Source organism: Pelmatolapia mariae, linkage group LG7 (assembly GCF_036321145.2).
Source record: "Pelmatolapia mariae isolate MD_Pm_ZW linkage group LG7, Pm_UMD_F_2, whole genome shotgun sequence".
Classification (NCBI taxonomy): domain Eukaryota; kingdom Metazoa; phylum Chordata; class Actinopteri; order Cichliformes; family Cichlidae; genus Pelmatolapia; species Pelmatolapia mariae.
This window is the reverse complement of record NC_086233.1, coordinates 26,343,032-26,367,495: the sequence shown is the minus strand read 5'-3', so window position 1 is coordinate 26,367,495 and position 24,464 is coordinate 26,343,032. Positions and strand designations below refer to the sequence as shown.

General features: G+C 39.9%; 1 protein-coding gene across 6 annotated transcripts in view; it reads left to right on the top strand.

Annotated features, from left to right (window-relative positions):
- sfswap (splicing factor SWAP) overlaps positions 1-11,662 on the top strand; it is a 50,311-nt gene extending 38,649 nt beyond the window's left edge. For all 6 annotated transcript variants that reach the window (XM_063478680.1, XM_063478678.1, XM_063478679.1 and 3 more), the window contains 2 exons: positions 511-583; positions 10,952-11,662. In XM_063478680.1, the coding sequence (XP_063334750.1) occupies positions 511-583; positions 10,952-11,017 (139 nt within the window). In that variant the 3' untranslated portion in view covers positions 11,018-11,662. The remainder of the gene's footprint in view (positions 1-510; positions 584-10,951) is intronic.
- The last annotated feature ends 12,802 nt before the right edge of the window (positions 11,663-24,464 follow it).

The following is a 24,464-nucleotide window of genomic DNA, read 5'->3' as shown; positions in this document are numbered from 1 at the left end:
GGGCAGGTAGTACTTTGTCCTGAGTGCCATTCACACGCACAAACGTTTGAAATCTTCCATCTTCGTGAGAGGAGGAAAAGCTAAAATTTTTATCATGAGCAGCGGTCTTTTCTGCAGTTGTGTTCACCTGTTGTGTTCAGTCAACGTGGACATGACTTGTTCCTTTTTTTAATCTCTTGATGAATTATGAAATGCTGGACTGTAGAGACATTTAAGCTTCGGACGGAGCCGTGAAGCTGAACTTGAGGCCTGAAATTTGTCTGCGTGATTAAATACTCTGTCTGTGTTTGGTCTTTTAGCTCTAGATGGATATTTCAGTGTTACAGGACACGTTGCTTCTTCTCTCACCTCTTTCCTTCCTTCCATCTTTTCTTTCTATCGCTCTCGATGCCTGTCGAACTTTGGGCATTTCAGAGAAACATCATAAATATTGAATATTCTCTCCTGTTTACATGATTGATTTTATGCTATTTGACTCTTTTGTGTCCTTCTCCTCTGTTTTCTTTTCAGGGGTGGTTCTCTGGAGAAAGACAAGGCAGTGTCCTCATCCATAGTATCCTCTGTTCAGTCTAAAATAACTCAGGTATTGTTCTTTGCTTTTATCCCAGATGTGTCCCCTGCTGAACTTTTACATCCCATCCAATGAAAGTACTTAGTGGTGTTCTTTGTTTCCATCATGTGAAGAGGAAGGATGGAAAGTGCTGTTCTCTTTCATACACCAAAATATAGCTAGTTTTTAGAGCTTTTGACTTGAACTCATTTTATATTTATCCACTTCTCCCTGTACCTTCTGTGTGTTTTTACAGCACGTCGGTGCGCTATATTTGTTTGTTTGAACCATGGGGAGGCCGTTGTCTTACATTTATATGTGGTGCAAATGTGATAAAGCTGCACTCTGTATTCAGTGGCAGCGTAATCCAATCTCATGCATCATACCTGGAGAAAAACTGCCGGTCTGATTTTGTTTCTTGACAGTTTGAAACTGTCGTTAAGAAAACTGTGCGGACTCCAGGTTCACTCGCTTTCAGCCATATTGAATGATCATCCGCAGCAAATTGAATTTGGTTCGTTGCCACGGAACGACCGATATTAAACCTTCATGATTTTGCTTGCCTCTGGGACTTGTCATCCATTTTGATTTGGATGAAAATGTAACTTAACATTTCTCTCATAACCTTGGAAGTAACACTTGTCAAAACAAAGCGGTGAGAACGGCTTTGTAGATGGCCTTGATTTGTTAAAAGTGTCTGCTAAGTTTACAGTCGACTGATGGTTGACCGGTTGATGGCGGAGTGCAGGTTTCTGACAGTGTTTTGTTGGATAACATTGTTGAACCATGTTCCTGAGGTCTTGTTTACCACTGTTAGGGGTACATGTGCTCTTATTTTAATAAACAAACAGCACTTCTCATCGTGGCAGTGCATCTTGGCTCCAGATTGCTCTTCGGCCCTGCGCATCTCATCCTGGGAGCTTCGCCAAGAATTTAGGATAAGAGAGACTGAATATTAGTTGGCGCCGATGAAGCGAGAGGCAAAAACAGAAACCTCTGCAAACTTGCCGAAGTCTTTTGGGAGATGGATTTCACTTCACTGCAAAGGAAGGAGGCAGAAGCAGCACATGGTCTTGAAAATGTTTTCTCCAGTGGTACTTGTAAATTCAGACAAGAAGGACCATTACCACTACTGCTGAGAAACACAAGGTCAAGTTCAGCAAGTTGTCAGTTCAAGTTAAGAAAATGGCAAGGTTTCAACATTCAGTATGGTTATATACCCCATGTGTTTTTTTTCTTTTACATTTTATAACGCAACAAAGAAGCAGAGGTTGGCTTCACATAACTTTATAACTTGTTTTAGTTTATTACTTAGCTGTGTAAAAAGTAAACCCACAGTTTTGGGGGGCTTGGGTTTAAGCCTAAAGCTGTAAAAGCTCGTCATACACTACCTGCTTGGCACTAAACGACAAACATGATGTGTAAATAAGCGAGTGTTTGCTAAGAAGTTGTCACTTCAACTTAAAAGCTGAACCTTGTGTCAGTTTTGCTTCTCATCACTTCTCATCGTGGCAGTGCATCTTGGCTCCAGATTGCTCTTCGGCCCTGCGCGTCTCATCCTGGGAGCGCAGGATGAGAAGTCACGTTCCCCAAATTGCTTAAAAAAATAAATTGTCAGGCTTTTCTTTTCTCTTTTAATAAAAACACACAAAGAAAACTTACTGAAAAGGTTTGATTGGATAGTTGCCACTGTCGTCATGCCCTAATGCAACCCATAGTCTCCTGTTGAGTGATGAGCACAGCATAGACACTTCCAGCTGTAAAATTACAGTAACTGCACATAGAGCTCTGCGTGTAGCCACTTTCTAACAGTTGACTAAACCAAATGTTAAAATACCCTTTGTGTGTGTGTGTGTGTGTGTGTATGTGTGTGTCTGTGTGCTTGAGAGAATTTTACATACTGCTTACATCAGTGCCATGCATTTAACAGTAATCCAACATTTGCATACAATTGTTTCTGATGCAGCCTGATAAGGTGGCACTGACATGGATTACAGCAGCTATCCTGTAATTTTCTGGACGGGACAATGCCAGTTAGTCCACCCTTTCATTTTGTGTCTGACAAATACGCTGCATGACTGAAAACTGTGCGAACACACACAAAACAACACAACAGTACAATTAGCGCTTGTGGAGCATCTCAGGATTTCCAAAAACTGATAACGTTGTGTTGCCAGAACAGTTTCCGCTCATGTTCCTCCAAGACAAACTCAAAATAATGGAGTTAAAAATGTCTGTCTTGTTTTATGCAAGGGGGTATTTGTTCCTCAAACTGCTGAAGCACAGAATGCCTCAAAATATAAATGCACATCGTGGCATCAGGTTCTCCTTTGATTTTGCCAAAACAGTGAAAGGCACCTCCAGACCAAAGGAGAACCAACATGTTTATTGGTGTCACATAATTATTGCTGTATTGTTATAGTGCGTCTGGGTCATATTGGGTCTGTTTAATGTAGAGTAAGTGGCAGGCTGTGTTGGTGTTTTGTCTCATTTTGGTGCGAAAAATGAAAAACAATTGCATCTGAATAAGTGCTACACACCCGTAACTCACAGTGTAACCTCACACACGGCTCGCCAATAAATTCTGACCCCGGCAGGCACTCTCCTTGCGCCTGCATGTTTTTAAATTGCTATAGACAATTTATAGCCGCTATTTTGTTGCTTTCAGAAGTGCACCTCAGATAAGTGCATTCACGCGTATCAGTTCTACAGACGAAGCGTTATATAATCCACAGAGATCACCGATATTCTTAAACACTGTCTTTATTAATGTCCGTTTAATGATTCTCCTTAAAATTGTTGTAAAATCCACAAAACAAAAGTGCAAAAACACGAGCAGTCACTGTTGAGTCCTGTCAGTCCTCATTTGGACATTGTGCTCATTTAGATTCATATTTATTATGTAGCTTTTATCTCTTTCCTAAAGCACACACGTGTTGTGCTCCTAATCTACTTGTATTTGACTGCTGTTGAAAACCTTAGGAGAACTTTGAGTAGCCCAAAAATGTCTGTACATACTTTTTAAGTCTACATCACCATAAACCTCTCTGATTAAATGTCAGTAATTTAATTTATACTTGCCTCTGCAATGCATTATTTTGATACACGGATTCTCCTCCAACTGAGCGAAATAAACCTAGCATGCAGGTAAACATAAAGCGTCAAACGTGGGAGTACAGCTCTGTGCAATATCACCTAAAAGACTGATTATTCAGAACTGTGTCACCTTACTGGGAATGTGTTTCTCCTAAGCTGAGCACGGCGTTTACTCGCATGTAAACTTGGATCTTTTATTTCTTCTGTACTTTGTTTGTCCACTGACTTTTCTTTTTTCTTTTTTTAATCGTCTTTAGCATCGATTTTTATGTGGCGCCAAATCTGGAGAAGTGTTCTGCCATTATTCATAGACAGTCTGGAGGGTTTATGTTGCTCTGCTTTTCTTTAAAATCTTCCAATGGTATATTGGATTGACATTAGGTGACATACTTAACCACGTCACAGTGTGTCTGCTGTGTGCTTTAGATTGTTATCATGCAGGAATATTCCTCTGTTGCCGTGCTTCTGGAGGCTGGAGGTCATCTCGTCTGACAGGAGTTTGTCATATCCTCAGGCATTCACGGTGACATCTGTGTCCTCTTCCAACACTTTTTGTGTCCGTGCAGCCCATCTCATCTTTATTTCCACCTCCATTCTATACTCTTGTGACTATGCATTCACTGTGGCAGTCTTGGGCAGGTTCATGTGTAGCCTGCTGGATTTCATCAGAGGAAAATATCAAAAATATTCCCATTTGACTGAAGGAGGTGCTCCCAGTGTCAATCAGGCTTCTTTTCTGGTACTTTAGCAAAGTTTAATCTTGCACCTTTATGTTGAAGAGCAAATGGTATTTTTGGGGGGCACTGTCCATAGAAGCTGATGTTATGCAATTTTCTTCACACTGTCTGAGCCACCACAGAAGCTGTAATTTCCAGCGATAACCCCTGTGCTCAGGGTAAAGCACTTGTCCGTCTATTTTCAAAGATGTGCAAGTAGTTCAGTGTATTTGGCAGCGAACAGCCACTCTGATTCTGAGTGGGACCATGGCTTTTTCTCTTCCTCCTGATTATTGCTCCAACTGTGTTTAACATTTGTTTTTCTAATGTATCATCAGTCTCCCTGAAGAAATGTTAGATCAGTGATGATTTTAGACAGGTGCAGCCCATTCAGTGCTTTTTCTCTTTTGCATATTAGTCACACTTGTTTTAGATCATCAAACAAATTTTAATACTAGACAAAAGTAACCAAATTAAATATAAAATTTGGTTTAATTTTTTTTTTAAATCCAAACTTACCCCACACTACGTGAAAAAGTAATAGCTCCTCTTGTTAAGGTCATGCCAAGCATGTCAGTTGGTCCAGACTCTCCAAAGCCTTCTTGTGTGTGTGTGTGTGTGTGTGTGTGTGTGTGTGTGTGTGTGTGTGTGTGTGTGTGTGTGTGTGTGTGTGTGTTGTGTCCTTTCTGTACTTTTTGGTCGGCAGAGTGTTTTTCGCCATGAAACTCTCCCATGGATGCCATTTTTGCCCAGGCTCTTTCTTGTTATGAATCGTGAACTCTGACCTTAACTGAGACAAGCGAGGCCTGTGATTCTTTAGATTTTGTTCTGGGCTCTTTTGTGACCACCTGGATGAGTCCTCGATGGGAAATGAATTTTAGTAGGCCGGCCACTCCTGGGAAGGTTCACCACTGTTCCAGGTTTTCTCCATTTGTTGATAATGGCTCTCTCTGTGTTTCGCTGGAGTCCTAAAGCCTTAGAAATGTCTTTGTAACCTTTTCCAGACTGATAGATGTCAGTTCCAGCTGCTCCTTTAGACCATGGCATGATGAGTTGCTTTTAGGATCTTTTAGGCTTTACTTTGTCAGACAGGTGCTGTTTAAGTGATTTCATTATTCAGTAAGTCTGACATTAATCAGGCCTGGGTGTGGTGAGTGACATAAATGTGAGTAATCAGTTAATTCATACTTTCACAAGAGGGCAATTACTTTTTTACACATGGCCAGGTAGGTTCGGATTACTTTTTTTCCTTTAATAAATAAAGTCCTCATTTAAAGGTACATTTTGTATTTACTCAGATTATCTTTGCCATATATTATAATTTGTTTGAGGATCTGAAACATTTTAGTGTGACTAAAAGTACTTTTTCACCTCACTGTAGGTGTAAAACTGGACACGATATAAAAAGATGAGCCTAGAGCAGAGTTAGGAGCCAATGGGCATGCAGTTTCACATCCAGTTTTAAAATACCAAGACAGCGATGGTGATAATGTTCATCTCAAGGATTCAAGACAATCTTCAGAAGCCAGAGGTTCACATCACGATATCCACCATTTAAAAGGCGAGATACTCTTTTTCAGGTTGTGACTAATGCATTAATTAAGCGGCGATACAGTTTTAAGTCATTTAATAAACACAGCGGTGTTCTCACATTTATTGAATACTGTACATACTAGACAACATCTTACAGTGAGGCTGCAGTGTGCTGGATTTCTAGAGCTTCTGGGGGTCGATGTAATGCAGGTCGATAGTGTTGCCTCTGCGTTCACACTAACTCTTCTATGAACACTGGTACAACTTCAACTGAAGTGAAACTAACTCGCTCACCTGGCCGTGTGTGTGTGTGTGTGTTCCAGTGAGCATGAGCATCTCTTGATTCTTCTGTCATCAACAACAACAACAACAAAAAAGTCCTATTTCCGTTTCTTTCTCATTATCTTGTTGAAAGTTGAATGTCGCTTCTCCCGCCTTCATCTCAACATAGCAACACAAGCTAGCTCGTGGAAACATGCTGCTGCAACATACTCGGATTCAAAACCGCTAACTACTTATACCCCATCTGTGATGTTTTACAAACACATCTTGAATAATTCAGCACATCCTCATCTGCCTAATGGGCTCTGCTTCCCTTAGGGTGCCTAGTTGCTATTTGCTTCATTCCAGCTCTTATTTCTCTCGTGTTTCCCGTCTTCCCTGTTGCTGTACATTTGAAAGATACTTTGTTCACCTTTACAGTGAACTGCACTGGGACCGGGAGTGTTTTAAATTAGGAGTGTGGGTATCTTGAACACTGCATAGTTTCTTGGGGGGAATCTAATGACAGAAAGGCTAGATATCAATACATGTGGCTGCTGCATTGCTCCCTCAAGATTTTCCTAACAGTTTTTTGGGGGTTTTTTGTTGTTGTTTTTTTAAACAGTTGTTGGCATTAAAAGCAAATATGTGACACTCTTATTTCTGTAATCCAACTTCCTAACTTGACCCACTGGTTATAGTTTTAAAACTGTCTTAAGTCCCCAGTGAGAGTTATAAATAGTGCTTCCATGTTAGTTTTTCAGGCCTAGTGTTTGTAAAATTAGGTTTCAATCCTAAACACGTAAATGTGGTTAACTGACAGAGTACAAGGAAAATAGTTTGTCCTAATGAGGAAAAAAACCCAACATCCCAATCCAGTTTAAAAATAAAGCCGTCTTTGTAATGTGTGCTATTTCCTTTTGTTTAATTTGATGACAGGATTCTGACACAGACTTTGATCAGCTGCTTTATCAGAAATACAACAGAAAGACAGGAGTGATATCTGTTTGCTTCCAAACAGTCTCGCATTGTTTTCTAAAGAAGCCGGTCAATAATAATCACAGCCACAATCTGATTTCCATCCCACACACAACAGCAAAACAGTATAAATAGAGGCCGTGTTCTTTAAGTAGATGAAGCTGTGCACCTCGCACGATCTATTCCTTCTATTTCCCCGCTATTACCACGATACAAATGTTACTGTATCACAAACCTTCACATTTAATGCTAAAGCTTCCTGTGAAAAAAAGATTTACATTTTTGGTGTAATTTTGCAGTCAAATAAGGAAATACTCTGCTGTACTTCTCAGCTTAAAGCCAGACAGCATTTAAAAGCACAGACACACAATTAGTAAATATACACGATACACAATTAGAAGTAGCTTTGTAGTTGCGTTGTGTAAAGCGACCAGTGCGTGTCTTCAGGCCTTCTTATAGAACAAAATGAGTGGGTGTGCATCAGAAGTTAGTCAGGGTGGTCTCTTCCTCTGCTGGTACCCGTGTAAAACCCCAAAGCTGTTCTAGTGGTCATCAAACCGTATCTTTATTGATATATACTGAGGTGTCAAAACCGTCATTATAGGTACGGGGAGGTCGTTAAATGCCGTCTCTGTTGGTGTAAAGTGTATATGTGGTGGGCTTGTGGAGTAGCAGCTGCCCGTCGGTCTTTACTCCAGTGTAGATGAGGCAAATATAATAAAATGATATGGACTTAAATTATGCACAAATGCTACAGTGTGGAGAAAAAAAACATGTTTTTCTTACAGGTATCCCTGTTCATTATTACAGAGGTATAAGTACAGCTGGTAATTTAACTGTCACTCTCAACTAAAACTCCAGCATCAAACAAAAAGTTGAATGTGAATTTTATGAAAAGGTTCAACTTCAAACTCAGGTGTCTGTCTTTAATTAATTTAGTAATAGGAAAGCGTTCCAATTAGACGACTCCTGCTGGTTAAATTTAGCACACCAGATTTAAACATGCCACTACTCACTTACAGTGACGTGAACAGAGTGCTGTCTCTCACTAATGCTGAGCAGCCTGGTGGTTTTTGGATGAACTGTTCTCAGATTTTATCTTGCTAATTTTTTTTTTCTTTACAGAACGTGGGGCAGTGCAGGGACTGTTTAGGTTAATACTGTATCGATTGTGTCTGGGATAGGCTCCAGCCCCTCTGCGACCCTGAACTGGATAAGTGGTTAAGAAAATGGATGAATGTATTGATTGTTTACTCATGAGCAAACTTTTTTTTTTTTTTGGTCCCAGAAGTCATGCAACATAGTCTCATACATGACGACTGAAGTGCAGCACGCAAAGACCTCCAGAATTTAGCTGCACATTAGTTAGACGGGACACTTGTAGCTGTATTTAGAGCACATCTCCAGCCACTTGATGATAATTCTGAGCATTGTCATATGTTGTGAGCATTGTGTGTGTTCATTATCTGTGTATATCCGAGAACATCAGAGTTTTGAGAGAAACGGCCTTTAGAGAGATTTGATATGACAGCTCCTTCCCCCCTCTTGTGATTACAGCTGTTAATTCGTCTCATCTGTCAGGAGAGCTCAAGGGTGGATATTTGTCCATGCGTGCATGAGTCACTCGTGCAACGCGATGCAAATTAACACTTCCTATTCTGCAGCGTAAGCACTTGCCCCCGTGGTGTGCAAAGTTTACATTTCTACCTGAAGAGTGAAGGAGGAGAAAGTGGAAATGGAAAAACTGCTGTTTGGCAGTTTCTTCCACTGTGTTTCTGTTTCCCTGCTGTGCACTCTCGTTGCAACTTCCTATTAATTATATTGTTTTAAGTAAATAACCTGTTTACAGAGCAGTTGTCGGGGATATGTGTGGGTTGGCCGAGGAGTTAATATATGTGTTTTCTAATTGCCTTTAAAGGGATTCTGTTGTTAATCTTTTAAAATGTATAGCAGTTAGTGGTGCAACGGATCAAAAATCTCACGGTTCGGATCAGATCACGGTTTTAAGTCACAGATCGGATCAATTTTCGGATAGGCAAAAATAGAAAAAGACAAAAAAGACAAAAATTCGACTCGCCATTTACTTATTTGAGTATTTTTTGCCTATTGAAAAACATTAAACTTGAAGACTCATTCCGCGCACTTATATAAAAACAAATTAAGGTGCAATATGGACATTATGGACCATGCTGGGCGTCCTCTGCATCCTCTGCACACGGCCATAAACAACCAGAGGAGTCTGTTCAGTGAGAGGTTGCTTCTCCCAAAGTCAAGGACCAGCAGACTTAAAAAGTCCTTTGTCCCACACGCCATCAAACTGTTTAACTCCTCGCTGGAGGAGAGAGGGAGGGGAAACGGGGACAAAGGAGGGGGGAACAAGTAAGCTGTAGTGCCTTTTCACTGTTGGACATTTTGTTAATGTCCAACGGTGTAATAGACTCACAATACTTGAAATGTGCCGTTCCCTTGTATTCTTATTCCTATTTATTCTATTTATCCCTTTTGTATTCTCTGTATTTATATATGTGTATATATGGTGTATTTCTGCTCACATTCTGCAACTTCTGTCGGTGCTGTGCTACTGGAAACTGAATTTCCCGGAGGAACCCACCCGAGGGATAAATAAAGTTTCATCTAATCTAATGTAATCTATAGGGCAGTGCAGGGCTTTGTATCTACCACTCCGCTGTGATATAACGAGCGGTCACGGTCACGTGGCTTTCCGTTGCCCTGGAGGTCCACCCATTTGTAGTTAGAGCAACAGAAGATGCCTGGGACAGTTCAGCCATAACTTTAAACTTCTCCTGCTCATACATGCTTGGAACGATCTTGTCACACTGAAGTGGACGCGCAACGAGATATCATAGCGTGGCTCAAGCACGTTCATCACAGTTTAAACCCCTTGTTTTGCACAACGGAATACGGCCTCCCGTCTGCAGCTAAACACCCCAGTAGCTTTTGTAATAGCTTTAGCCCGGTCGGATTGGGCAGCAAAGGGCTGCTTAAATGCTGCAAACTTCTCTGCTCCGTCACTTGGACCGCTAGCGCTGGCCATAACTACCGCTTGACAGACTGACCACGCGCACCATACACATACTTCTTTTTTCTTTTTCGAATCTTCAGATCACGTGCGTACCGAACTGTGGAGTGGGATCGGTTCGCATTTCGGATCAACCATGATCCGTTGCACCACTAATAGCAGTGCAACAAAACTTTGAGGCTGGTGTAACATTTCAGTGACTATTTATACATTCCTGCATACTCTTTTTCTTCCTTCCTTCACTTTTTCTTTCTTCTATGAAATGAATGAAAGCGTTGCCTTCATTCATCCCACAAGCAAAACTGTGCTAAAACAAATGGGTGAACTTGTGTGTCTGTAAGCTGCATGGTTGATTGTCAGTGGGAACCCCATTACTAGCAGCTCTTTCGTACTGCAGGGAATAGTTTGCTGAAGAATACAGGAGAAATTATTCCTCTTAAAGGAGAAGTAATACACTGTGACAAGAAAAGAAAAGCGTTGGCAGATCTACTTTTTCCATTTTGTAGTTCTTTCAAAATAAAGTGCTTTGTTTTTCCCCTTCCAGTGCAGTGTGTTTGCTCCGCTCCTAAATTTTGATCGGTTCTGTTTGGAGGTGATTTAGTAGATCTGCTTAGATCAAACTAAATGACTACTAGTTGTATTGTTATTATACCCACTGAGGCATGGCATATCTCTTTCCATGCCAGTTGCAACATTGTACTAGGGGTCTTAGTGGGAAAGCTGTACATTAAAACTCATCTCATGCTTTGTTTTTCTCTCTTCTTCTTCTTTGTGCAGGATCTGATGGCCAAAGTGCGAGCCATGCTTGCCACCTCCAAGACCTTCCAGCCTCCCAATTCTTAAAAAGGACGTCGCTTTCTTCTGGACGTGACAACTTTTGCCTGCAGGCGAGTGGTATTCTCCGATTTCCCGGAGATTTATCTGGCCCGCAGCTGTTTCAGAGCCCTCTGTTTATCCATGATTTATCAGTTCATCAAGAATTGAGCATCGACAGTTTCAGTTTGATTGTGTTACGTCTTGTGCCGAGTCGTAAGTGTGAAGTACGCTGACGTGAAACTTGAGTACCTGGTTTCACGGCCGGTGTGAGAAAACCGCTCATAAGACAGGAGATTAAGTCACAGCTATGTTTTTTGTGCATGGAGAATCAAATGTGAAATAATGTTTGCCTCCTGTTTTAAGATGCTTTTCTCCTAGGAGTCACTCTTTGCAGCATCAGCTGCAGGAAATCTGGAAGCTCTCCTTCTATGAAGGCTTATGTTTTGATAATTTAATTTTCCCATCATTTTTCCTTCTGCTGTTTTCTTCTCTCTCTCATTTCCTTTTTCTCTTCAGCGCCTCACTCTACTACCTGAGAAGTAATTTGTTTTTACTCTGTCCATCAGCTGCAATGTGCAGCCTTTGAATTTTGGTTCCTGGTTTGTACTGTAATGAGCTGAATGCAGAACAACTTTCTAATCCAAAATGAAATAAAATTTCCTTTATGATTTACGTGTGGCCTTCAGTTGTTTTCTTTTAACAAAAGAAAAATTATCAGGAGAAGAAAATGGATACAATGCAGGTTGTTATAGTGCATTAGATATTGGACAAATTGTACTTGTGGCTAAAAAAAAAAGATTGCATAATTGGAACATGAATATTCAAATATAAAATGATTGCAAACTAAGTAGAAGTGTCATAATTTATTCTTAGGATGCTTTTCCTCTTTACCAGCTGGGATAATGCCCTTGGTATTTGTTTCAAAAACACTTAAAATGTGTTTCACAGAAATTAAGTAAGGGGAAAAAAGACAAAAGAGCCATAGTGACATGACATGTATTATTAAAAAAAGAAAGCCAGACTATTTCTATAGAAGTAAATTAATATATATAGAGGGAGGGGAAAATCAAACTGGAGCTTATCCCACAGCAAAACCCTCAGCACAAGTATAACTCCCCCTTTGATTTAAGCACTCTGCACCCTGCACTCTGGAACCTGTGATGGTAACTGATTCTCTGATCTGAGGGGTCTGAGTTCAAAATAAGGGGTTGATCAAAGTCTGTGTCGAGATGTAAAGTGGAGTCGTACTATGTAGTGATCAAAAGTGATCCATAAAATCTGAAACTGGATTCTCTGTGAATGGGAAGACACTTCTAATCGCCACAAACGTGGATTTGACGTGGTGTCTGTGTGTGTTTGTGAATAGATTCTGTCTGTATGTAGGAACAACACAACCTCCTGTGCAAGTGTATATGTCATATATGTAGCAATGTAATAATTTCCCCACGAGTCAAATGTAACCATGTTGAGGCAGTCTTGCATTTGGTGGGAGTTCCACATAACCAGGTGTAAAGAAACTACACACATATATATAATTAGTAATAACCTGAGCATTTCTTAATAATGTGTTTAAAATTTAGTGCTGTGCAACGCCGCATTTCATTATATTTTGTTTCAGAAATTGACTCTTTAAAAAAATATATATATATTTGTTACGCCACTGATCTAAGAATCACTTGAGCTTATAAATGGCACCACCTCAAGGGATGAATGAGTGTTCTGTCTACATATAACAGGCAACAAAGAACCAATTTTAAATTGTATTTTTACAAACCAATATCTTTTGTTACAGCAGCCTGTCACAAAAACACATAATCTGTTACAATTTCTTTAGTAAAATCTTTGAAAAATGCCAAAGCTAACACAGTTCGACAGGGATAAAATAGTGGTTTTGCAACAATAAGGTGATTACACAGAGCCATTACCCAAAAACTCAGCATATTTTAGCTTGCTGTGTATTGTGTACTTAAGATACTTGTCCTCCACTTGTCCGCCTGGAAAAGTGGAGGACAGAAGAAGTGTCAGGCCTGAAAAAAGTTAGGTTCACATATATTTGGACAATGACACAAGTTTTTTTTGTTTTTTACCTGTTCGCTGAAACATATTTCAGTTATAGTCATATAATGGACATGGTTATAATGTGGAGACTCTCGGCTTTCATATGAGAATATCCACATTCAAATTGGATGAAGGGTTTAGGAGTTTCGACCCCTTAACATGTGCCACCCTCTTTTTAAAGGGACCATAAGTAATTGGACAATTGACTCAAGGCTATTTCATGGGAAGGTGTGGGCAGTTCCTTCATTATGTCATTATCAATTGAGCAGAAAAAAGGGCTTGAGTTGATTTGAGGTGTGGTGCTTGCATTTGGAAGATTTTACTGTGAACAGACAACATGTCAAAGTGGCAAAAACTGCAGTTTGGTACAGCTTAAGAAAACAAGAAAGACAAGAAGCACTGGTGAACTTAGTAACACAAAAAGACCTGGATGTCTATGGAAGACAACAGTGGCGGATGATCTCAGAATCATTTCTATGGTGAAGAGAAATGCTTTCACAACAGCAAACCAAGTGAATAACACTCTCTAGGTGGTAGGCATATCGATATCCAAGTCATAAAGAGAAGACTGCATGAAAGTAAATACAGAGGATTCACTGCAAGGTGTAAGCCACTCATAAGTCTCAAGAATAGAAAGGAAGAAAGGAAAATAGAAAGGAAAATTGGACTTGGAACAGTGTGGAACAGCTCATGATCCAAAGCACATCACATCATCTGTAAAACACGGCGGAGGCGGTGTGATGGCTTGGGCATGCATGGCTGCCAGTGGCACTGGGACACGAGCGTTTAGTGATGACGTGTCACAGGACAGAAGCAGCCGAATGAATTCTGAGGTGTTCAGAGACATACTGTCTGCTCAAATCCAGCTAAATGCAGTCAAATTGATTGAGCAGCGTTCCATAATACAGATGGACAGTGACCAAAACATACAGCCAAGGCAATCCAAGAGTTTATTAGAGCAAAGAAGTGGAATATTCTTGAATGTCCAACCCAGTAGGAAACCCAGGATCTGGTGATGTCCATGAGTTTAAGACTTCGGTCTCATTGTCATCAAAGGGTTTTCAGCCAGGTATTAGAAATTGACATCTTTATTTTCAGTTATTTAATTTGTCCAATTACTTAAGAGCCCCTGAAATGAAGGGAGTGTATTCAAAAATACTTTAGTTCCTCACATTTTTATGTAATCTCTTTGTTCAGCCCCCTGAATTAAAACTGACAGTTGGGAGTTCAATTGCATCGGAGTTTCATTGGACTTCAACACTACTAAAGCAGTGTAGGATCATCTTGACAGAGAACAGAACAAAAGGAAGCCGACATCCAAAGAAGAGCTTTGAATGTCTTCATGAAGCCTGGAGGACTATTCCTGAAGACTTCTTGAAGAAACTACAAGAAAGCTTGACGAAGAGAGTTTGGGCTGTGTAGAAGAATAAAGGTAATCATACCAAATATGGACTTTCAATTTTGTTAGAATTGTAAAAATATTTTTTTTGCCTTATACACTTTGTATTTTTCTAGTAAAATATAAAGAAATTTGGGGTGGCACAAGACTTTTGCACAGCACTGTATGAGCAGCAACTACCAACAATCAATTTCAGCTAACAAAAAGAGCCACGGTGGTGTTCTTGTCTCTATATTGATTGAAGCAAACCACTGAACGGCTTGGCTGGTTAGTATGTCACTTACTGCATGAGTGGAATTAGTGAAACAAGTCTGAAAGTTTATGTTAGAGCTGCCTTAGCTTACTGAAAACACATCTTCAGTTTGATCTTCACAAAGAGAATTATCTGATATCAATCAAAGAGGAAAGGTCCCACCACTAAGTACTACAAAGTAATTTCAGAGATTTAAAGTATTTATTTGTCGACATTTATAACAAAGGAATGAAATGCTGTAATTGTCTGTGTGTTGTTGGGTTTACCACATTGTGTGTATATGGGGATTAGGTGACATTGTTAAACTAATTAAAGCAGAGAAACAAGTAATTCTAAAGGGGTTTTCTTGTGACTCCCTCTCCATTAAGACAGACAGATGTGCAAAGCTCAACAACACATTTACCCCCCCTCTAAGTCTTTTTCTCCTCTTCTCTTCATTTGGGGTGCCCAGCTTATAAGGAAAATAAAAAAGATTTCCTGCCCCCAAGCAATAACCTCTATTGACTGTATAAAGTTTACTGTCACAGCAGCATTGCAGCATAAACCTTGAAAACTGTTGATTGCCTCATACCCTCCAGGCAGCTGCTGCGATGGCCCTTGCGACCCAGTGCTCACTTAAACCAGGATGCAGAAATTGTTGGTAAACTCGAGCTCGAATTACTGGGGCGCGAGCACTGGCTCACCGGTGATTAAATGTTCTGAACCATAATCCATTTAAAGCCATGTCTTTAATCACTAAAACGTAAAACCTATTTTCAAACAGGCAACTAATTACAAAATCACTGATGCTTCTGTTTGTTCTGCTCACATTTAAAGTTTTGCTCCAGCAGCCTGAGCAGAGCGCTGCAGAGCCCTGCAACGCTGTGGCAAGGTGATAATAATCCATTACATTAACTGTGAGTTACAGCTGTGTGCCAGCATGGCAGTGTTTTCAAGTTAGGCACACTTGAGGGATATTTAGCGCAATAACTCAGATGACCTGACGTGATAGCATCTGGAGGACAAAACTTCTTCAGTCGGAGAAACAAAGTGCTCTGCCATCCAAAGTCAGCATGTTCCTGTGCTCTATATGCACCATCACACACATCCTTAGTGCTCCTGCTGATGCAAAATCTCTACAGAGAGCGGTTCAAAACCTCCTCTGACTGCATTAATACTCAGTTCTGCCCCTATGCCACCAGGGAAACTCTACAGAAACGTAACGAGAATAAAGGAAGAGCTGCTTCAAGCCTCCGGCCGTGAAAATGTTTCCTCCCTTCAGAAAAACATGAACAGCTGACACCAACACACTTTGCTTTTGATGGTTTGTTTGTTTTTTTTCCCCCTTCTATAGTAATCCCCTCTTATGAGCTTACCTGTTGTCATTTCCCTATTTGGTATTAACTCGGCTTCCTGCTGTAATGCTTAGATTATTAAAGAAGATATGTTACCACTTCACTAGTGTCAAACTATTACAGTAAGCATTGATACTACTGACTGCATTATCTCTTAACTTGTATCCCTGCTCCCTTTATGAAGTCTTAAAATGTATTTCAGGGAAAAATCTACAGCAAGCACTTTTAAGGGGGTGGCTGTAGCTCAGGAGGTAGAGTAGGTCATCTACTAATCCACCAACTAAAGGTTGGTGGTTCAGTTCCTGGCCGCTTTATTCTAGTATCTCCAATGGGTTTATTGGAGCAATAGCAATATTTTCTAAAAACCTGTCCCTTTAGTTCAAGCCCAAAAATGCTGGAAAGATTTTACATGTGTTCAGTCTAACTTTAGCACTCTGCTGTCCAAAGAGGGCTCGGGGGTGTTGTTAAGTTTGGTCTACTCAACTGGAACTACTTTGTCTTGGGTGTCCAATTCAGTTCAGTTCAGTTCAAGTCAACTTTATTTATATAGTGCCAAATCACAACAACAGTTGCCCCAAGGCGCTGTATATTGTAAGGTAAGGACCCTACAATAATACAAAGAAAACAGATATACCCAAGAATCAGATGACACCCCCGACCCCTCTTTGAGCAAGCACTTTGGTGACAGTGGGAAGGAAAACCTCCCTTTTAACCAGCAGAACCAGGCTCAGGGAGGGAAAAGGACAACAGGACAAAAAATCTTCTTGTAGCTGTAGCAAAATTATGTGGAACTTTTTGGTGTCTCAATCACAATACTTACTATTTAGCATATAGACAATTCATATACATATTTTTTTTAATTGAAATAAAAATGTAAAAATGTAAATGCATCTGTCAGTCTAATATGACTCAAACCTTTTTCCTTTAACCTTCCAACCTCTGCTTCTATCTGGTCGATAGAAGCAGAGGTTTTTAATCACATTTGCATTGCATAATGGAAACAGCAACAATTGTCTCCTAATGAAGTTAAAAAGCTCTTAAATCTTTCTCTGCAAATGAGACTCATAAAAAAAGGCAAAAATAATCTGTCGATAATCAACTAAATTTAATTAAAATCACGAGTGTCTATTGAACACAAAGTCTTGCAACCCAAATGTTTATGGGTAGAAATAGATTGGAAGGAAATTGCTTCTCTAATAACACCATGTATCCAATTATGTAGCAGACTTTTTTTATCTAATCATATAAAATCTGTAAGGAGGGGCGGGGAGAGTCTCACACAGTCAAGGCAGGAAATGTTTTACAGCAAAAACAGCAATATAAGAAGAGTTCACATAATTTACAGCAAAGTTAATTAAATCCATTCACTGATGAAGTAGATAATATATTTAGCATATTGCAATAGCTAGCAATATATCCATCGATCACTACAGTTAACATTCACAGAGGCTGTGCCATGCTGCAGTGAGTGAAAGTGGAAGGAGACATTTGTTTCTGCCATCAGGTAACAATGAGCTGCAGCATCTCAAGACTGGTGGGGTCATGTGGTACAGACTGACATAACAAACCGTCGTCCTCACACTGACATGTTTTGGTAAGAAACAAACCTGAACCCACACTCCACTTTTATTCTTTTTCTTCTTCTTTTTTTTTTTTTTGCTTTGAGGAACTGAAGCCAAACATTTTATGGAAAAAGTCAAAGGAGAACAGCAGTAGGTACTGAAAACTAGCCTTTTTTTCCAAACTCAAAGGTTCTTTATTGATTTGAAACGAAACTTTTAGCTTAGTGCAGAAATGTTCAAGTCAGGTTCACAAAGAGATAGTGGAACAGGTCCAAATGATGGACTGCAGTATGTCAGTGAAGTGTGAGCCTTAAGTCAAGTTACAAGTTCTTCAGTCAAGTCTGAAGTCAAGTGCAACCCCCTTTGTGCAGACATGAACGGTTGCAGGTGAAAAGACATCAACACCACACTTGTTATAAAACATATCGCTAAAATACAAAAGGCAGCTTAACTGCTCTGTCTTCTACACTATTTGGGGAGTCGTGATTTGTGTTCACATTCTTTTATACCGGATCTAATCAAATAAAGATTTAATTAAATAATATTTACCTGAAGGTGCTCTCACATAATAATATGTGGAAGTGGGAAATAAGTGGGAACATATATCATTTTAAGAAAAATATTTTGAATTTGATGGCAGCAGCAACTCTTGAAAAACATTGGACTGGGGAAACAAAAGGCTGGAAAGTAGAAAAGTGAAAAACTTCTCTGGCCAAACAAATTTTTTAATTCTTGTTTTGGGACATTCCTCTCCCAAATGTCCAGCTGCTGGTCCCTTCGGTTCTCAGATGTTCATGGACTGTTGTTAAGAAGAGAGGATCCCAGTGGTGACAGTGGTAAACCTTTAGGCATGTCCCAACAGGTGTAGGCCCCATGACGGACTGGAGACATGACATCTTCCAAGTGGCTTGGAGAACACCTTGCTGTCCCCCAAATTTACCTTGTCTCAATTTCTGCTGCTTCATCTAGATGGGAGAGTCAGAATTTGATGTAAACAACATGAAAACATAGATCCATCCTGCCTTGTATCAACGGTTCAGACTGCTGCTGGTGGTGATGTGTAGGGGATATTTTCTTGGCACACCACAGCCTACCTGAGCATTGCTGCCAGTCATGTCCGCCCCTTTAGACTGCTTTCACCAGTTTCATCTGTACAGTTTATAGAAGATAAACAACAATCAAGGCAGAACCACAGATTTGGCCCATTTCTCAGATGAATAACGAGACAGTTTGTTGTGGTGCTACACGGTTGAATGATCTAGAACTGTTTTCCATGTAAATAAACTACTATATAAAAATAAATGCATTGGGGTATGACTGAACTAAAGTCTGTAATAACTGATAAATAATTTAAACTCAATTTTTGGCATTCTATTATTTCTATCAGCAAGTGTCTCGCCTTGATATTGTACGACACAAAGGTCAAAATTTCAGCAAGAAGTTCATCTGGCCAATTCAGTGTGTGTGAAAAGACACTTATTTTATTATTTTGGTTCTTTATCTGTCTGCACAGCTGCACTGCCTTTGATAAGGAAGGCGAGTGATGCCTTATGCAGCATTTTTCAAGGGGTAATTGTACGCTACCACTGAGGAATAGATAAGTATGAGTCAAACAGAGTCTAGTGAGGAAGATTTATGTGAGGGATGAGCCTGTATCCCTTTATTACTAAAGCAGATAGTCTTATAGTCCTTCTAAGCACGTATAAAGTTTTGGTAACTCTCAGCTCTTTTGGCCTATATTACAGATGTCAAAAAGAGACAAGAAACAAGTTGCTGATACTATAGACTATTTCCCCCTCATCTTATGCCCTTATTTATTTTATATATTAGCATCTTACTTTCCAAACAAAGAGGTATTGGTTATTCTGTAGCAACAGTCACATTAAATCACAGCAGAGAGCCTACAAGGTTAAAACATACCTGTAGAGTTAACTTTCATTCTGTTAAAAGGCTGCAAAAATCATGAGGACTGGGATGCATAAGGTCTTCTGGACCTCCATTCTTCTCCTTGGTGTCACATTTAGCACTTTTTAACTTGGATAATTAAAGTGTGGACTGTAAGGCATGATAAATAGCTGGAATAAAGTGGCAATACGTGTGTCTTGTATGTGGATGTGTGTCAGGTTTTTTTTAAAAAACAAAAACAAAACAAATAATATGAATGCAAGTAAGTGATAAATTCTGCTTAACCAATAAGACAATCATGAGTCAACAGGGGTTTGTGAACTGCAGAGTGTCTCCATAGCTGAAACGTACTGCTGGTACATCAGAGGAACAGCTCAGTATGAGCAGCTTGGAGACAGATTTAGAGAGGAGAGGCTGAGAAGGTGTGGGCCTGTGCAGAGGAGGGCTCGTGGATACATCGGGTAAAGGATATTGAAGACGGAGGAAAAAAGGACCTCCACAGAGAAGACTCGTGGATGTGCTGAAGGAGGATGTGTGGCTCGCCGGTGTGACACAAGAGGATGCTAGGGATAGAGTGAGATGGAGCTAAAGCCCTAAAGGGATCAGGCAAAAGAAGAAGAAGAACTGCAAGTGCCCATGACTTTATGTAAATAATACACCACAACTGCCATACATGTGAGCTTGCCAGTGTTGTGTTTGCTGACTTCTGATCTGCTTTAAATGGTCAAAAATTCATCTTGAAATTCAAATGCAGTATTTTTTGATATTTTTATTTCTTTACTTAGTGGTTATAATTTAACCTTGTATAGCCGGAACTGTTTGATAATTGACAGAAAATTAACATTGTTGGAAACTGGAGTGTTCATTGAACCTTTTAACAAATTTACATTTTTACAATTTATTGTTAAAAAATGTATTGAGCAATTTATTTAGGCTTTTCAGGGGGAAAAATCACACTGATGATGCAGAGGTCTCAAAAAGTCGCAAAAACTCATGTATCAAATATGATACACTGGACGTTACAGAATTAAAAACAGTTATGATACCCCACATATCCTTATTGTAATAGTGGGATGGATATGGATACTCCCAACTTATACGTATCAAAGTTTGTAAAGGCATTCATTGCAGAGCAATTTTTTAAGGATGTGGGGGTTTGTATTTAACGAAAGTGTTTCAACTTAAACTTTCTCAAAAAGTATTTTATTTAATAATTTATTGGTATTATATGTGGTTTTTTGGTCCTTACACCTCACCAACAAGTATGAATGACGAACATACAAAACACAAAGCACAAAACTCCAAATACTGGCAGATCAATTGTGATGTCATGGCTGGCAAACTTGTGACTTACCACACTGGCACTCCTCCAGCCTCATAAAGCACTTTGTAGTGAAAAGAGGTCCATTATCTCTGGGCATCAGATCCCACACATGCCATCATAGAGCATCAAAGAGTGACAGTGGAAAACAGCAAAGCAGTCATGGCTTATGACCCTATGAGCTCATTTTGAGACAGATGCACAGCAAAGGCACAAATCTGAAGCCGTTGCTCTTGGATCAGAATATTATGCTCATATTTATTTATTTTTTTTCAAACATCTGCCATATTTAAAGGACAATGACAGACTTTCAAAAGCCTTCAACCTCACAAAAGGGGCAATACTAAAGTCTTATTATCATGACACATTAGTGCCAATAACCCATCAAAACAAAAACAAACAGGTCAATAAGTCATTTAAATAGCTACTCCAGTCTGCCTGCTCAAACCCCTGTCAATGGTGGCCATAATAACCACAAGACCTCAGCCAAACATTAAATCACAATTTTATATGTAATCAAATCAAGCTCATCACATCTGCACTGATTGATTCCAGACTCGATTGCTGCTTGGCATTTGCAATTTCATTAACTCATACTGGCAGAGAGAGACCGTGTGTGTGTGGGTGCGAGCAAGACACTGAAGCAGAATGAAAGAGTGTGTGCAGGACAAAGTGACTCAGGCAAGCAGTTAGAGAGAAACATGAGGGCAGGGGAGTGATTTGTTTGCTTTACGGGATCTGAATGCATTGTAATTCAGTGAGACATGTGAGGGAAAGGGAGGAGGAATAAAAAAGAAAGTTGGCGGTGAAAAGCAAGTGTTCGATCTCCAAGTGCATTTCATGTCTATATTCTTAATTTTATGGTGAGCATTAAGATGATTCAGTCCTCAAGCAACCGTGACAGGAGAGAATTTGACATGGCACTGATGTACCATATGACTTTTTTTTTTTCTGCGCATGGCTATGTGGTGTTTAATTTTAAAGAAATACTGCAGTACTTTAGTGTAATCATGGTTCAAAGTTCCAATATATTTCAACGGAGGTGGGGGCGGAGGATGAAGTGGCTTTGACAGATGTGGTCTGACCGCCAAGTAGAAGGAGCTACAGCAGAGTCAGGACTCGGAGCACCTTGGCCACAGATCCAGACAGAGACGCAGTGGTCTAATTAAGACATGTGGCAAGAAGAAAGAGAGCAGACTGGCTGAAATCCCAGTGGTAAACAAGGTCGAGGATGAGACAGATGTAAAGATTTTCTCTGTGTCTGTTCATATTCTATCTATCTATCTATCTATCTATCTATCTATCTATCTATCTATCTATCTATCTATCTATCTATCTATCTATCTATCCACAGTCTAATTTTACAGTCTGTTGATCGCTGTTGAAGCTGAAAAATCAGAGACTTCTTTAACGTCCCACCTTTCCGCCTTGTTGCCACTGGACTTAAATAGACCACTATGTCTCTGTCTGAGACAAAGGTGCCCTCGCTCTTTGCTTCATGTAGCTGCTATAGTGAAGGTGGTGGTAGTGGGGGCTTGAAGTCTGTCCCACTTAAACCGAACAGAGCAGACGATCTGCTTCACGGCCCCCATTTGATCCACTTAATGTGATTACTGTCCTAAATGCTTTTCCTGTGTTCAGCGAAGCTATCCTGGATATCTTTTCATTACAGCCTGAGCTAAAAAAAAATCAAATTTTAGTTAAAATGCACTGATCTGCTGCAAGTTGCCAGTGTAATTAACAGGATTATTAAAATGATATCTAATTGTTGGTTGAACTATCAGCATTTAAATGCAACAAAGACAGAACTGTTCAGTCTTGTTTCAGTCTATGTGGATTGCCAATCCTTCCGGGGCTTGTTGTAGTTTGTATTCTACAGTACCTGTATCTGTCTGGGGCTCTGCAGTAAGCTACTTGTTTTTAAGATGGATCGCGTGGACAAGCCAATGCCTGAGCGGTGCCAGTGTGGCATAAAATTTCATTTGTGTTTCTCACCAGATACGTGTTTAACTTTCTTATGCACGTGGAAAATGCCTTCTTCCTTTCTCATCTTGCACCCTTTTATTCGTTCGCTCACCCTCGCTGACTCTAATTTTCTTTTCCGTCATTCTCTCGGACATTTTTCAATCATGTTGTGCGCTGAATGACCGAATGGTTACACATAGAAAGATCATACCCAAACTGAAACTTGGGGGGAAAAAATACAAATATGTACTTGTAACCAAACATCATCCAGTCGATCCTTCCTCTTGTGTTTGCATTACATGGCTTCGGACAAAATATAATGGGTTTTTGGTCTAACTCAGCCGTCAATCACTCCTTCATGAGCCTTCCAGTATAGGCCTGTCATCGGTACCAGCTCGATTCCTGTGTTATCTTCATCCCTTATCATTTCAGCTATTCCCATCTGCTATCTTTTGCAATTGTCAGAAATAATTTTTGCCTGATTTGATTTTGACGTCCAGCCACTCTGCAGACAATCTGATTTTGACCTACGTGGCTGGTCCCAACTGTTGCTGTAAATTGCCTGTACATCCACCTGGTGTGTACCAGCGCCTACATTCAGGTCCAAGTACCTCTTGCTAGTTAACCCACCTTGACCTGAGTCACAGCCAATTTTGGAGAACAGACTGAATAAATTATATTCCTTTGGGTAATTTTGCATCGTGTCGCTTTTCCTTTTTTTTTTCTTTTTTTTTAAAGCACACACGTTTAGGATTTGTGACAATGGTGAGTCCTTGTACTAGAATCGAAAATGAGAATAACTCAAACGGCACAGTAGAAAAATGACCCTCTGCATTTTCACTAAGAGACACAACAAGAGAAAAAGAAGTGCAATTTTAACAGTTTGTCTCAGTTTTTGTACGTGATGAAGAAATGCTGCTGTAGTACATGAAAGAAACCTGTCAGTATGACTCTTTGGGCTCAAAGAGCATAAATGGATAAAATTACAGAAGAAACTCTGGCATGTAATTGCCCAGACTGTTCTGTAATTGTACAACAGAAAGGTTTTGTTAATTCATTAGAATTCCCTACATTAGATAGTGGAAAACTATAACTTTATTACATTGTTGAGGGAGGAATAGAAATGAGGGAGGTCTTTATCATAAAACTTATGACGATACATTTAAAAGTCCAAAATCTATCCCCTCCTCGCATTTTCCAATCCAGCAGTCCAGATTGGAGTCCTTGCCGGCCTTTTCTGGTCCCCAGGTGTTATGTTTGACAGAAGTGCAGAGGTGTCGTGATGGATAGCGATTACGTTCTGCTTCTCCATTCCAGATTTTCTGGCCCATTGGTGCTGCCAGAGTTTTGTACTGTTTTTAGAGCCAATACAAAAAGGCCCATTAGCCACTCTGTGTCTTCAGTCCTAACCACTGCGGTTCTGCGGTTTATATCTCTGTAAGTATTATTCAAACATAAATGAACTTCTTCTTTTCAGCAGAGCATTTGTTAAACACTCAAGTAGTAATAATCTACTAGTAATCTTTAAACCTCCAGCTTTGCATCCACCATTCAGCACAGGCCACTTTGCATTGTATTTGTCAGAAATGAAAAAGAGATTTCTTTATGGAAATTATTTGCTTGAAGATATTTAGAGCCGCAGATTGTACATTTCACTACTATCAGTTTGACATAAAA